The 14,308-nt window shown below is 39.1% G+C and overlaps 2 protein-coding genes across 2 annotated transcripts; both read right to left on the bottom strand.

Annotated features, from left to right (window-relative positions):
* Positions 1-1,047: 1,047 nt before the first annotated feature.
* Positions 1,048-4,225, bottom strand: LOC134820149 (DNA-directed RNA polymerase II subunit RPB3-like). Its single transcript, XM_063830374.1, has 5 exons — positions 4,098-4,225; positions 3,609-3,756; positions 2,329-2,492; positions 1,959-2,101; positions 1,048-1,782 (listed from the first exon to the last, which is right to left on the bottom strand). The coding sequence occupies exons 1-5, from the start codon at positions 4,218-4,220 to the stop codon at positions 1,530-1,532; spliced, it is 831 nt and encodes a 276-aa protein (XP_063686444.1). The 5' UTR covers positions 4,221-4,225; the 3' UTR covers positions 1,048-1,529.
* Positions 4,226-4,996: 771 nt separating this feature from the next.
* Positions 4,997-8,156, bottom strand: LOC134815117 (7SK snRNA methylphosphate capping enzyme-like). Its single transcript, XM_063823608.1, has 5 exons — positions 7,349-8,156; positions 7,092-7,220; positions 6,535-6,618; positions 6,161-6,281; positions 4,997-5,963 (listed from the first exon to the last, which is right to left on the bottom strand). The coding sequence occupies exons 1-5, from the start codon at positions 8,099-8,101 to the stop codon at positions 5,800-5,802; spliced, it is 1,251 nt and encodes a 416-aa protein (XP_063679678.1). The 5' UTR covers positions 8,102-8,156; the 3' UTR covers positions 4,997-5,799.
* Between the last annotated feature and the right edge of the window lie 6,152 nt (positions 8,157-14,308).

Below are 14,308 nucleotides of genomic sequence, written 5' to 3'. Positions count from 1 at the left end.
CATTAGAAATTATACCACTTTCTGAAAGTGTACCACCAAATATAGGAGCTAACTTGATAAGCAACATGACAACCGTTTAGCCACACACACATCACTCTTCTGGGTGTGACTGCGTTAGCGCTATTTAGCAAGCTTAGCGCTCTTGCACGCTTCAGTCGTCCTCCTTGTTGGCGTCCTCGCACGCGTCAATCCATTCGCTGTACACATCGACCGGTTCTGATAAGTAGTTAACTGCACATTTGTAGTCCTCCATACACACTGTACACTGTATCATAGCACTGTTGTCTGAGGGGTGATAAGAGATTATAAATAAATTCTAACATTTACTACACGCTTCGACATTAAAAATATACTCAACGAAGATGTCCATTTAAGTCATTCTAGCGAGACTTAATAATAAAATTATGCACTTTCAAATCAGTTCAGATAAGATTAAGAATACAGATGAAAAGGTTTATAATATATAAGTCTTATCTGTGCGAACAAGAAATCAAAGGATTAATTACTGTACTTACGCCACAAATACAACTTTTCCAAGAATCAGTGACCAAAGCCATTTTCATAAAAGACAAGGTCAACCAGGAATCAGGATTATTAAAATGTATTTCTAGGGTTACACATTGCTTACCCTTTCAACTTAACCAACACTGATTTCACAGTGGCCTAACACTGATCCAAAACTTCGACATATTATTTTAACAATATGATTAAAATTTTGGGCTACGTTTATTTAACACGTCTACCAACACGCTTCACACACACAACAATGAAACTTACTTTGTCTGTCGATCTTGACATCGCAACTCTTTTCGTGATTACAAAACGGACAGTCGAACAAGGTGTCCAAAATACCCGTCAACTTCTTCTTTGGTGGTGGCTTTCTTTTTGATCTCCTTCGTCCCATTCTTACACCTTGCTATATTGTTCTACTAGTCAAGATAATATCATCTTTTACAAATTTAAATTTCAATATAATTTTACTGAGACTAATAGTTTAAATGCTATTATGAAAAAATTCACACGTTGCAGAATATTTATTACATATGAAAGCAAAATAAGTTTTTATTTCTTCAGAATTATTCCAAATTGTCATATATAATGCAAAAGTTTCTTATCATAGTCTGCCATTTTGAATAATTAGCATTGCAATCAAAGATAATAGATGACATTAGAGCCTTCAAGAGGTTGAAATAGATAATACAATTACTGAATAAATTAGATCTTGTAAGATATTCAATTATGAATAATTAAAACCAGACAATATAGAAAATGTCTTCTAAAATGATTATCATCGACTTGAAAGAAAGGACACAACGCTCATTTTGCATCCAGTTGAAATGGAATTTATATAGTCGAGGAACGCGAACGGTCAGTAATAGACATAGTATATTATGGGCATTGGGCACTCAGTGCAGCACTTATTGGTATTACTTACCGCCAAAATATGCCATTAAAATACAATCTGTTCATAAAAATTTCGGAAGGTCGGGAAACATAACTAACAGTCCTGTTGAAACAGCACTCCACTCTCAAGGAGCAATATAAAGAGCTTCCTTGGCCACCTCACTATTAAAATGAGTCTGCAGATCGGTGAGCTTCTTCTTGAGGACCTGTAATCCTGTCAGTACGATGTTCTCTGGTCTCAGAGACCCGATACTCTCCAGATTAAACCAGAACTTCTCCGGTCTACCAAACACTTCAAAGGGAGCCTCTGTTTGGTCTTCCTCCAGTTCAGAGTAGTCACTCTTGGGCCAGTCAGACGGTACTGGATAGGTCGTGTGCCTGAAGAGAGGAGGTTAGGTGTGAACAGTAATTAACTCATCTCTCATAGTGAGAGGGCACAAAGATTAGGAAATGTGTGATTTGAGCAACCAAACTTTTGGAAACTCTGTTGACATCGAAATCGTGACATCGAGAATTTCCATACTCATATAATTATAAGATAGAAATATCAGTACCTAAGAGCATTGTCGGGATCGTACTCGAAACCAACAGCTGAACACGGACTCCACTTGGTGTGTTCCTTTGCGAACCCCTTCCTCGCGTACATCTTCATCTTGAGATGCTGCCCTCGCCGCAGTTTGCAGATCAGAATATCGTCCTGATAAATATAGTAGAGTTAGATTATTAATTAATTGTACACTGGCCACTGCACTATAGACGAGAGGTTACTATAGGCTGCAGCTGTGGGTAAGTTTAATTTGAATATAACCTTGTTGACGGATATTTACTTTAAAAAGGATGTAATATACACTATACATTACATTACTGAATGATCGTTACTTCAGTAATGTAATGTCATAACTTCAGATAAAGTAGGCAAGTGACCTGGTTAGTATCACCATCAGGCTCGTGGTCCCTGACACGGCTGGTAACAGGTATACACTTCAGATTACTACTGATCAGATCACGTGTGGTCACGTGACGAGGAGTCTCGTCGTTACACCGCACGTCTAACGTCAGCTCTACTGAGCAGTCTCTGCAGTAGTCAACTAGGGGGAGGAGGTGTGGTTTAAGGGAGAGAGTTATTAATATTAGCTCATAAATGTAGACATTAAAGAAAGAGCAATTTGTTTCAACTAACAACGCAGCATTATTATATACAGTACTGACTTACATACATATTCGATAGGCAAAGCTTTATCAATAATATTATGCAACCATGACGTAGTAAATTTATTACCATGTCATATTATTAATTTACCTGGTCAGTTTGTCTCAATCTTAAAGTGTGACCTACACCCACTGTGCCGTGTGTAGTTGAGTAAATATGATGTATATCATCCCATTAATAGTTGTTTAGTATAGTACTCAATGTATTGCGCAACACAATATAACTAACATCACATGAAAATGCTCATGTACGGCAATCCCGTAGATATAGAAAGAAACCAAGGTATTTCAACTCAGAAATGCAACGTAGACTTAAAAACCGCACTAATTATTATTAGGTATAATTAGGCAGAATTCTTGATCTAGGGGATCTATGCGGTCCGTTGGTCGACTCAAAAGGCAATTGTAGGAGAGCGATTTAAGAGGCGTTTGTAGGAGAGCGATTTTAAAGATAGGTTGGTCAGTTACTGCACTTTCTGAACAAAGACTAAGACAATAAAGACAATGACATATTCTCATATTATTGCACTTTGGCTCACAATATAAGCAACCTGATAGTTGTGTTACGAGTTGAAAGTGTAGCCAATACTTGATACCCTCTCCCTTACCCACTACACAGTAAGCTAAAGTTCTTAGTGCGCTACAATAGAGTTGGGTACGAGATCAACCCCTCCCCCCTCTCTTATCTTATCCTATATTGAAACTAACTGGCCCTATTTCTTACAAAGTGTAATAATTTCAGGTGTTATGTTGTACAGTCTACATTAGCTGATGTTTGATGGTTGGGTTTTGTTGTTGCAGAATAATATATCTACTAATATTGCGCAACACACGAAATAGTATCACCACATACAGCTATTAACACAATCACGTTCCCTTACATAATATAATAATAAACTCATAATATAATGTTATATAGACTCATAATATATAATGGTATATAAACTCATAATATAATGTTATATAAACTCTTATAATAATAAATAAATACTCACCACATGAACAATCCCTAAAATTGTGAAGCTGATCCACGATCTCATCTGAAGTCAGGGGAATAAGGCCCATTCTGTGCGATATAAACTCGTCTATGAGAACTGATGTGTTTTGTTGAATCTGCACCCAGTCTATTGCTAGCGTACACACCTGTCACGTGAGGAGTTGGTTGTCACGTGAGAAGTTAGTTGTCACGTGATACAATATTGTCACGTGATATATGTGCTCATTAAAGAAGGAATCTTATATTTTCGATATGTAAAATTATACAGGTTCGCAACATCTGTCTGTAGGGACACTTTGACCATATCAAAATTGTATTTATAGTACTATTTACAATAAAAATAACGATGGTGCGAAGTTTAGGCTGCTAAAGATTTGCTTCACATTTCACACGTACACGTTTAATATAATATTCGATATTATATATGGCTCTAGTTATCAAAGCAATTTGACCAAAAAAAGATAATATCACGAAAATCTTATCAAACCTCCGCTATGAAGACCCTTCTGATGGTATTAGCCAGGGAAAGATCTGTCTTCTCAATGATGAACTTTATGTTCTCATCCGTTAATTCCAGGATTTTAATAGTAGGCTGGTTGGCATACGGCATTTTATCAAGCTATCGTGGTTAAATGATTGGTTAATGATCTATTTGAAATCATTATACTATTATAAACGTTACATGACGTGTTAAGGGGGCAGGGGGGGGTCTTCATGGAAATTTTCTCAAAATCGACTTTTTAGTTGTTTCTGATAGAGGGGAGTGATATCTATCAGATGCTTTTAATCTGATAGAAAAATACTGCTCCTAGCAGAAATTATCGCCGGTAGAAGGTCAGCGCTTGTGTGTAATTGTATTGCGCGAGCGATTTTTGATCGCGTGCCCTGAAAATCGAGTCTAAAAATCTATCTCCTCCTACATTTTTTGAGCAATCACCCTCAAACTTTCAGGAGATGTTCTAGGGATCATTTAGAAGAGATTGTCCGGGCAAAATTTTGAGATAGGCCTTTAAACATTTTTTATTCGATTTTGAAAATCTTGGACCTGGTTTTTTGACGATTTTTCGAGGTCCAAGATTTTTAAAATCGAATAAAAAATGTTTAAAGGCCTATCTCAAAATTTTGCCCGGACAATCTCTTCTAAATGATCCCTAGAACATATCCTGAAAGTTTGAGGGTGATTGCTCAAAAAATGTAGGAGGAGATAGATTTTTAGACTCGATTTTCAGGGCACGCGATCAAAAATCGCTCGCGCAATACAATTACACACAAGCGCTGACCTTTTACCGGCGATAATTTTGGCTAGGAACAATATTTTTCTATCGGATTAAAAGCATCTGATAGATATCACTCTCCTCTATCAGAAACAACTAAAAAGTCGATTTTGAGAAAATTTCCATGAAGACCCCCCCCTGCCCCCTTAATGTATCAGATTACAAATGCTTTCAGTTGGCACGTATTGCATAGTGTACATTACTTCAACATTAAATTAAACACAAGGCCATCTAAAGAATTTTTACTAAATCTTAAGTTAAACACATTTGTACCATCATATTAAATTTTAAAGTTTGTTGAATATAAAATGTACCGCACACAAGTGCAGCTAGGGTAACAGCACAGTAGTGCAATGTGCTGCAAATTGGTTGGAGATTTATAAAAACTCGCAAAGAATTTCACATTCTCGTCATGTTTATCATTGTAGATCATGTTACTTTTCGTAAAACAATTGTGCCCATATTCCATCAATGGCATTTATTAATTCTAGATGATTTATAAATAGGCAAGTCAGCTTTATATCAGAAACTTTATTTCTTTTTAAACAACAGGAACATTATAATGACTAATGATAATATAATTATAATGACTAATGATAATTTCATCTTTTAAGATTAGGAGTAAGACTTGGAGGAAGCCCACAGTCCACACGTTAAAACAACCCTTTAGCAGTTATTAGCAACATTATCGTTCTTACGACAATTTTAACAATCCCTGCAAACAGACCGTTTTGCAATAGTTATTCAAGGACAAATGATAAGATAAGATATCTTCTTCAGGCTTGGGGCACATAGCGCTTGTAATTCTGTTCTTCTTGCGTCGGTCCGTGCACTGATATATCTCACAATCTTCTGAATCTGTGACAACATTCCTAGGAATAACACCACATGTAACACACTAGGATCACGTGACCACTATTGAGTCTCCTGGCTTTGAGACACGCTGGATTGAGATGAGCTAGGGTGTGAGGAGGATTGTTGGGAACTTTGTGCACTGTTCTCCGGGGAAAGAATAGAATCTGCTGTTGTGTCAGATGTTGTTTTGGGCTTGGAGAATATCCAGATAGGACGGCGAAATCCTGAATGAATTCTAAATTGAGCCTTAGCAACTGACAATCAAGAACCTAATCAATTGGAAAGTAACTCAGTGCAATATCGGCTAGAGGCCAGTACGTGAAAATATGGATGGCTGAACAGATTCTTATCATAAATACGCAAATAATTCGACGACACTAAAATTGTAAGATGATTAGTATTAAGTATAGAATTACGTTACCTTTCTGTGTGTGAAAAGGTGTGCCAATGGTTTGCCAGTCAACAAATCCTATTGTCTGGAGATACTGGGGAAACTCGTAAGGTAGGATTTGGATTTCTGCATAGTTCTTATATATAGCGGGCTGCAAATAACAAAGTGTTAAATCAAAAATGTTTAATAACTTTGGCATCGGGACAAGATCATAATTTATTTTTAGAAGCACAAACTCGACTCTGCCCTTTCTTTTCTGTTTGAAACACTGTGATTTCGACACTGCTTCATTTAAGACTTTATTTCTATTGAAATAATTCAAATTTTTACAATGAGAAATGTCTTGAAACTTCAAATGATCAGTAAGTTTGGAATAAAAAAATAAAAATGATTGTGTTACTAACAGTAAGTTTTTTCCTTCTGGCATAGCTCTTCCAATGTTGACATTCCAGAACGAGTTTACCTCCTGGTCTTATTGACTGATACATCTGGTGGGAAAACAGAGGTTACACTTTTGTAACAATACAAATTTGCCAGGTTTTGTTGTTGTTGTGAAAAGGGCAAATCTTCCAGACTTTGGGCAAAGAGTGATATGACCACCATATACGTCATCAAGTAATTAACATGCAAGCTTGAAGCACCGTGGGAAATTAGGGAAGCTGACATTGGGGAACCAATCAATTAGCCTAAGAACCACCTGTTTATTGTAATTTGATTCAAATTGTAATGTTTTTAATTGAGAGACAATGTATTGGTTGGTAATGACAGAAAGTTATTTCAAAGAAAGCCCCCTCACATCAGCTGCTGGGACAGTACTATTTGGTGACGTGATCTGATCCCTCTTGGGGGCCGGATCAGTTCCCTTACCCAAAGTCTCCCACTGAGAATGACATATAATGGCTCATTAAAATTAGAGGTTAGTACCATAATATTAAAACTCATAATTATATATAAAACAAACCTTCTTAAAGAGATTTTTGATACCGTCATCACCCCAGTTAAGATGTACCCACTTGGTCACTGATAAACACATAATGACATCAAACATTTCTGTCACCTCTTTAGCCTCTTCAAGAGGAACCCAATTTTCCTGAATAACATTGCTGTAAGTATTTTAACAGATTACAATGATTAAAATTATAAATCAATGAACAGCTGATCATTAGTCTTTCAGAAAAGACTACTGATATTGATAGACATAATCTATAGTGGACCAACCTTTCTGAAAGCAATATTATGAGGGAATTTGGTATCATTAGATTCCTGGCCAAATAGAGGCCCATAGCAGAGCTGCATTGAAACTGGAAATTTGGAGGACTTTTCTTTGCTTAGATATCTCCTGATATTTTTCCTGGCCACATTGATCAAATTTCCGTCGATGTCAACTCCAACAATCTTCTTAGGCTCATATTCTTTTGCTATGGTGAGTGTTATGTGTCCAATATTACACCCCAAATCAAGGACATCCTTTCCAGCAAACATAGAACCATCAAAATATTTTAACCTTACATCTTGTTCCTTGTCAGGGTTTCTGTACCCATAGTACTTAGAGTAATTTCCATAACAAAACTTTTTAGCTTTCTCATTGAATCTGACTGAGACAGCTGATGGTGGAGCACTTTCTGGATGTTCGCTTATACTAGCACTACTCTTGTGCCTACTGTTCTTCCGCTCTCTTTTTCTTTTTGGTGATCTTTTTAGACATAATGGATCACTCTGATCAACAAATACAATTGGCGTTGGTAAGTCTGCATTATGATCAGGAGAAGGAGTGTAGTTAAGAGTCAAATCTGGATCCTTTAAATTTAAAGGATCTGTTACATCGCCACCAGGAACAAATCCTTTTTCTTTCTCTTGGCTGGAGTAAGAGCTTAGCCTCCGCTTTTTCTTTGTGTAGTTTGGTTTTTTCTTGCCAAACTTGAATTGGGGGTGTGACGGTGTTACTGGCTTCTTCTTCACAGCCACGCTCATCCTAAAGCAATAGATTAAGTTAATAGTGACTTTTTAAAAACAATCATTGAAGCAACACAAGGTGATGCAGCAGCAATGGCTGGGTATGCAATCGGTATTTGTCCTCTTATCAACATCCGGCCAGTTGGTAGATCACCGACCGGCTATAAGCCGGCTACTAACCGGCTATAAGCTGGCTTATAGCCGGCTACAATTTTTATAGCCGGCTTATAGCCGGTTAGTAGCCGCTTACATTTGTTGTTGAGCGACGGCTATTAGCCGGTTATTAGCCTGCTATTAGCCGGTTATAAGATATTAACTCAACTACATCGTACTGAACGATAGTTAGGAGCCGGCTATAAGAAATTCAGTGAAAACGGCTATTAGCCGGTTATAAGCCGGCTATTAGCCGTTTAGGTATCGAAAGTGGTTATAAGCCGGCTATAAGCCGGTTTTAAGATATTAACTCAGTTCAGTACGATGTAAGCGGCTACTAACCGGCTATAAGCCGGCTTAAAGCCGGCTATAAAAATTGTAGCCGGCTATAAGCCGGCTTATAGCCGGCTTATAACCGGCTTATAGCCGGTCGGTGATCTACCAATTTCCCCAACATCCTGGCCAACATGACAAAATTAGGAGAATTGATGCAGGCCTGGTGCGCGGATGACTCTGCAGCAGAGGCAGCTATCGAGGGCGTCCAGGCGTCCGTGGACGCCCTAAAATTATTATCTGGTGGCTGGTGCTTGAAAATAGAAATATTGATTAGTAATGGTATTCGGAAATATCTAACCGCAATATAAAGCTCTCTATTCATTCAAACGTTCGATGTAAGCGCACGCATGATCTTTGTGAAATTTTGTGTTGTAGGGTGTCCAATCCTTGTTTGGACAACTAAGACGCGCAGTTTTAACACATAGTTAATTGTAAACAGTACAAAGCACATCAAGCGCATCCACTACAGGTTATCTATATGATTTGGTTGTCCAGGACACCTTGCACCTTGGCTGAGATCGTACACGTGTGTGTCCTGTTTCACTCATATAAGTTTTTGTTTTTGTTTATTTGCTGTCGCCTGTGACACATTACATACATGAGGCACTGTGGCCTGTGTGTAACTGTAATGTACGTTGGAATAATTTAATTAATTAATTAACTCTCTGCTATGGTAATGGTATTGTATACAGTCATCGGTGAATAGACATCAGCAGTTTCGGGGGGGGGGGGGGGGGAGCCTGCTCTGCAGTGCCAGCAGGTATTTTGAAGAAACTCATGGAGTGGTGGAATTTACTCAGTGTGAATGGTCCTAAGTTAGGTTACAAGTAGCCGCTACTTCCCTTAAGCAATGAAAATTGAAAACTATTCTTATCCTAAAAGAAAAGTTGCTTTTACCACTAAAGGAGGAATGGCACCTGTGGCCAAGCGTTTCGTTAGGAGACTTGCTGCGTTGATAGCTACCAAGATGAAGTAAAATACAATTTTTATTTTCCACAGAAGAATGAATACATATTGAATTATAAATATCCGATAATTCCATTAATAATCATTAAAAGTTGCTTTGCCATTTGTAAAATAAAAAACGAAAAGCCGTACGCTGAACTGTGAACTCGCGCGGCGTTTTTCCTGCAGCTGCCTAGCTTCAAGCTTGTAGCCGCTAACATCAAAGCCGCCGCGCGCGCCCAGTGCTGGGGTGCATTCTCATTAACAATTAAACTTGGTCAGAGATAGTTATATACAATTCCTAAATTAAATCAATAATCATGTTAATATGAGTATTCAACACTACTCGACAACAAATATTTGCCGGCCCATCAACGATTCAGTCTTTTTTTATCTAGACACTTATTTTACTTCGGTGTATTCCAACAGCCACAATGTTACACAAGTGCAACCAGCCAATTACAGGAAGCCGAAGGATCTTTTTGGCCAGTGACGGTTAAGGTAGTGTGTACCATACTTTCTTCGTCCGAGACTTTGCTGCAATGTGCAGCTCCTCATTTAACCCTCACACCTGATTTCTCGAGTATTCGGCTGAGTAGACCGGGGGGCTGCATAGACCACTCATGATCCTTAGCTGAACGTCGACGACGCTCACCCCACGACCAGGCAGTCAGTGGGTTTCGAACTCGCAACCTAACGATTGTAGGACAGCGATTCAAAAAGCGCATGCCGTTAAACACCTACCCTTTGCGAACAAAATCAAAGTGGGGGATTTTGAATAACTATATCGACTAACTCAACTTACGGTTTAAATCGTTAAAGCTTACTTCTCCTTAAGCACTGGCATCGCAACGCGAAACGTTTGATACGACAACTATTGGACCCAACCAGGTCCTAATAATTAAAGCTGTGCGGGATAAAATAATTAAAGAATATCATATGTCCTAACCCACCAAAGGATTAACCTGACTTGCTCTCCATTACACCGATGGATGTGCCAACTCGAGCCTCATCAAGGTTAAACACGTCATAATCACTCACCAAGGTTGACCAATCTTTCAGCTAGCCTATAACCAGTGATGAAATTGCTGATTACCAAGCATTTTCTAGTACTCAGTTCACGTAAAAATTTCCAACTTCAAACGATATTAACACCCCCTTAAGATGATCCTACACTGCAACATCAAGGCAGCGGGCCTTTGTATACACTTTACAAGACAATAATCTGCTCCACAATTAATAGGATATGTTAATTGACAGTATGAATATATAATATTGAAATGCAGTAAACTGTCATAACAGATAAGAACCAATGAATCAGTGTGATCGCAAGGACAAAACAGTGTATGCAATCTAGACACAAAACAACCATTTTATAAACAACAACAAGTAAAAAATTCTGGACACCAATAATGGGGATAGCATTGTATGGACTAACTAGTCAACTTTTGATAAATGGATCTTTGTGTCAGTGTGAGGCCCTCGTCATTTCCTGTAAAGTTCTACAATGAATCGTCCGTCCAACACCAGCTCCTATTGTGTCTGGAGGTGCAAGACACCAGTTACCTGCAACTGAAAGAAGAGCTGGGTGGGGCAGACTCACATTCCTATCTAGATGAAGTGTTAACAAAAAGCAGCACACAAAAAGCATTCATTAGGAGAGTCGAATTTCTTTGGGGACAAAATGATGCTCTCCAGGATTTATCCAACTAGAAAGATCATGAAATAAAGACTCTGCAAACATCTCAGAGAAATATTACCACCATAAAGAACAAAGAGGGAGTATCCTGGACCCCGAAATCCACCACTTTTCTGTACTTTCAGAGGTACCAATGTGGCAGGAAACCAGGGCTCATGCTGCCGCTGAGCTAAAGCAGTAGAGGGGATGGCGGCTTCTCTAGGATCTAACACGTCCTGAAGCAGACCAACACTATGTCCCAACGCACTGGTGTTGGGATGTCTGCCCCCGGTGCCTGTCCGGGTCAATAAAGCAGTCAAGCATCATGTATGTTATGTTGAGCATTCTCAACCAACAAATGTGGGAACTCCCACGAAAAGACCAAAACAGATCTAAAGAGACACTTAACAACATTGGAAAAATAGACTTAAATTTGTTTATATAATTTAAAAAGCGTATATTATTGCCCACGTTAAGGGGCCTGTTAATAATTTAATAAATTATTAGCTATTTTAGATTTAATAATAATAACTAACGATTGTAAGACAGGCGTTCTAACCAACTGCGCTACCTGGCCGTTAACACCTACCTCGCCGAAACAAAAATCAAATGTTTGCTTTTTCGTTTCGGGGACTGTTTGAACTCAGTACTATATCCGACTAATCATACTTTATAATGGTTAAAATACAAAGTAAAAAGATTTTCCTCGATGGGCCGGCATTCGCAACCGCGAAACGTTTTGAGTACGACAAACGATGACACCACCACCAGCCGTTAATTAATAAGTCCATGGGTGGCGGGATAAAGTTAAAGTAAGATGTGTAATTTCATATTGCCTATCACCTATCACCAAAGTTACTTTGCATATACTGCTTCTAGTTACACGATAGCGATCTCAGTTCCCAATAACGTGTGACCCAACAGAAGGGATTGTGGAAGGACACGTACGTTTTTCATTAACACGTGCCCTGATTACCCCCTCCGTTGAGCTGAAGGAGGACTATAACAGCCAGTGACGTAATGTTGCCTGTTAGCCCCTAACGCAGTTTTGCTAGTACCTCAGTTAGGTTTTTCAAAATTGTCCCACACTCAAACGATGATTTGACACCCCCTTAAGATGGCATCCCCTGCACAGCAGGGTCAGCGGGGCCCTTTGTTATACCACTTCAACAAAGACACATATTCTGCCCACAATTGCAATAGGGGGCCATAATTGTTTAAATTATGTAACTGTATAGAATTATTATTATTATTATTTAAACTGTACAGTAAAAGTGTGTCAAACAGTGTATATACATTTAATTAAATCAAGTGATGCAATTGGCAGAGGACAATCAAATTTTTAGTTATGCAATTAGCATATCACAATACATTGCTACCAATATTTTAAAACTTTAACAATCAAATAGAAACAAGTTTCGAAACACATTATATGGGCAGGAATGAGGTTGTATGAGACTAGTAGACTTTTGATAGATGGATCTTTGTATCACGTTGTGACCCTACGGTCATTTCACTATGGTGTAGAGTTTCTACGATACAGGGGAGCCGCGCACTCGTGCACGGCGGGTCATACAACGTATGACAAATAGATCTCATGTTTGGTGTTTGGAGGACTTCGCGGTTCGCCGCTTCGACGCGCCGCGCAAACTAGCATTCTTGCTTCGCATCGTCGACGATCGTTGCTCTGCGACGGATTGACATCGTCAATCAAGTTTGGTGTCCACCTTTAGCTTTCCTCGGTACTTTCGTAGTAGAGCAATAAGATTTTGAAAAATTTATATATATCTCCCGGCCCCTTCTTTGCTCGACTTTTATAATAAATATATTTTGTCATATTTTCGTCATATTTTTAAAAGGCGCAGTTTATATTTCCAATCCCCACTGAAATAACAATCCCCAAATTGCGCGCATTTCACACTTGTTGACGGATGTTACTCGTCTAAATTTCTTCGAAGTAGCGCGCTCCGCTTTCTTCTCGGAATATTATGGCCATGGCCTTGTAGGTTTACAACCTACCTTGTAGCGCGATGCACTACTGGGTCGCGCGCGCATCAAATAATGCTTCTCGCAACAACACGTATACAGATCGGCGTCCGGCGAGATGCGAAGGATTGACATCGTGAATCAACAACCTACCAGGACGCGCGCCGAGTTGGACTCGTCGTTGATTCACGATGTCAATCTTTCGCATCTCGCCGATCTGCATACGTGTGGTTGCATACGTGTGGTTGCGAGAAGAATTATTTGATGCGCGGCGCGACCCAGTAGTGCATCGCGCTACAAGACTCGTCGACGGTCCTGAAAAAAATATTTTACGAGTATCACCCGTTAACCATGGCCTGATGGCCCGATGGCAAGTGCAAGTGCTACGAAGTAGCGCGCGCCGGGCCAAACCATTAACAATGGTCAACACACTTGTAGCGCGTAGATCGGCGAAATGCACCACTGGGCCTCGCTGATCTGCGAATGATTAAAATCGTGAATTTCAAATTGGGCACAAACTCCAAAACCTTCCTGTCTTAATTTTATTTCCCGTACAAAGCACGATAGCACAAATATTTTTTGTCGAGGTGCATCAAAATTTGCTTTAACCGACCACATGAACTGGAGCCCTCGCAGTAGCGCGCTTTGTAATGCGATTTCGGAGGGCAGGCGGCCTTCCTTAGCTCTACTACTATACTACTATGCAATACGAGTTCGGAAGCGGGATTTAAAATGCAAAAATTTTAATTGTTAATGTTTAAAAGTTTTTCTGGAAACTTCTTTTCTCCTCAGTTCTTACCTGGGGACCTCAGACTCTCTGGATGTTCATTAACATAAATAAAGAGTCGTCGGAATGCGAATGACAGGCTGAGCGCCGCTTAGTATAATAAACACAGTTCATGCCTCCCTAATCATTGTGCATTAGGAGCCGTAAATTATGTTATTTTGGTTTTTCACAAGTTTTTATGTTTTCTATCCCGATTTCGAAGTCCCCACCTCACCCTAGACACTGATCGATATAAAGTCTTGTTGTCGAGGTTCCCCTTTGTAATGTGATTAAATCGTAGGGCAGGCCTCCCTTACTAATACTATGCAATACGAGTTTGGAAGCGAGAGTCAAAAATTTT

Source organism: Bolinopsis microptera, chromosome 1 (assembly GCF_026151205.1).
Source record: "Bolinopsis microptera isolate Bmic1 chromosome 1, MBARI_Bmic_1.0, whole genome shotgun sequence".
Classification (NCBI taxonomy): Eukaryota; Metazoa; Ctenophora; class Tentaculata; order Lobata; family Bolinopsidae; genus Bolinopsis; species Bolinopsis microptera.
Note: the sequence above shows the minus strand (reverse complement) of the source record. Positions and strands in the feature narration are given on the sequence as shown.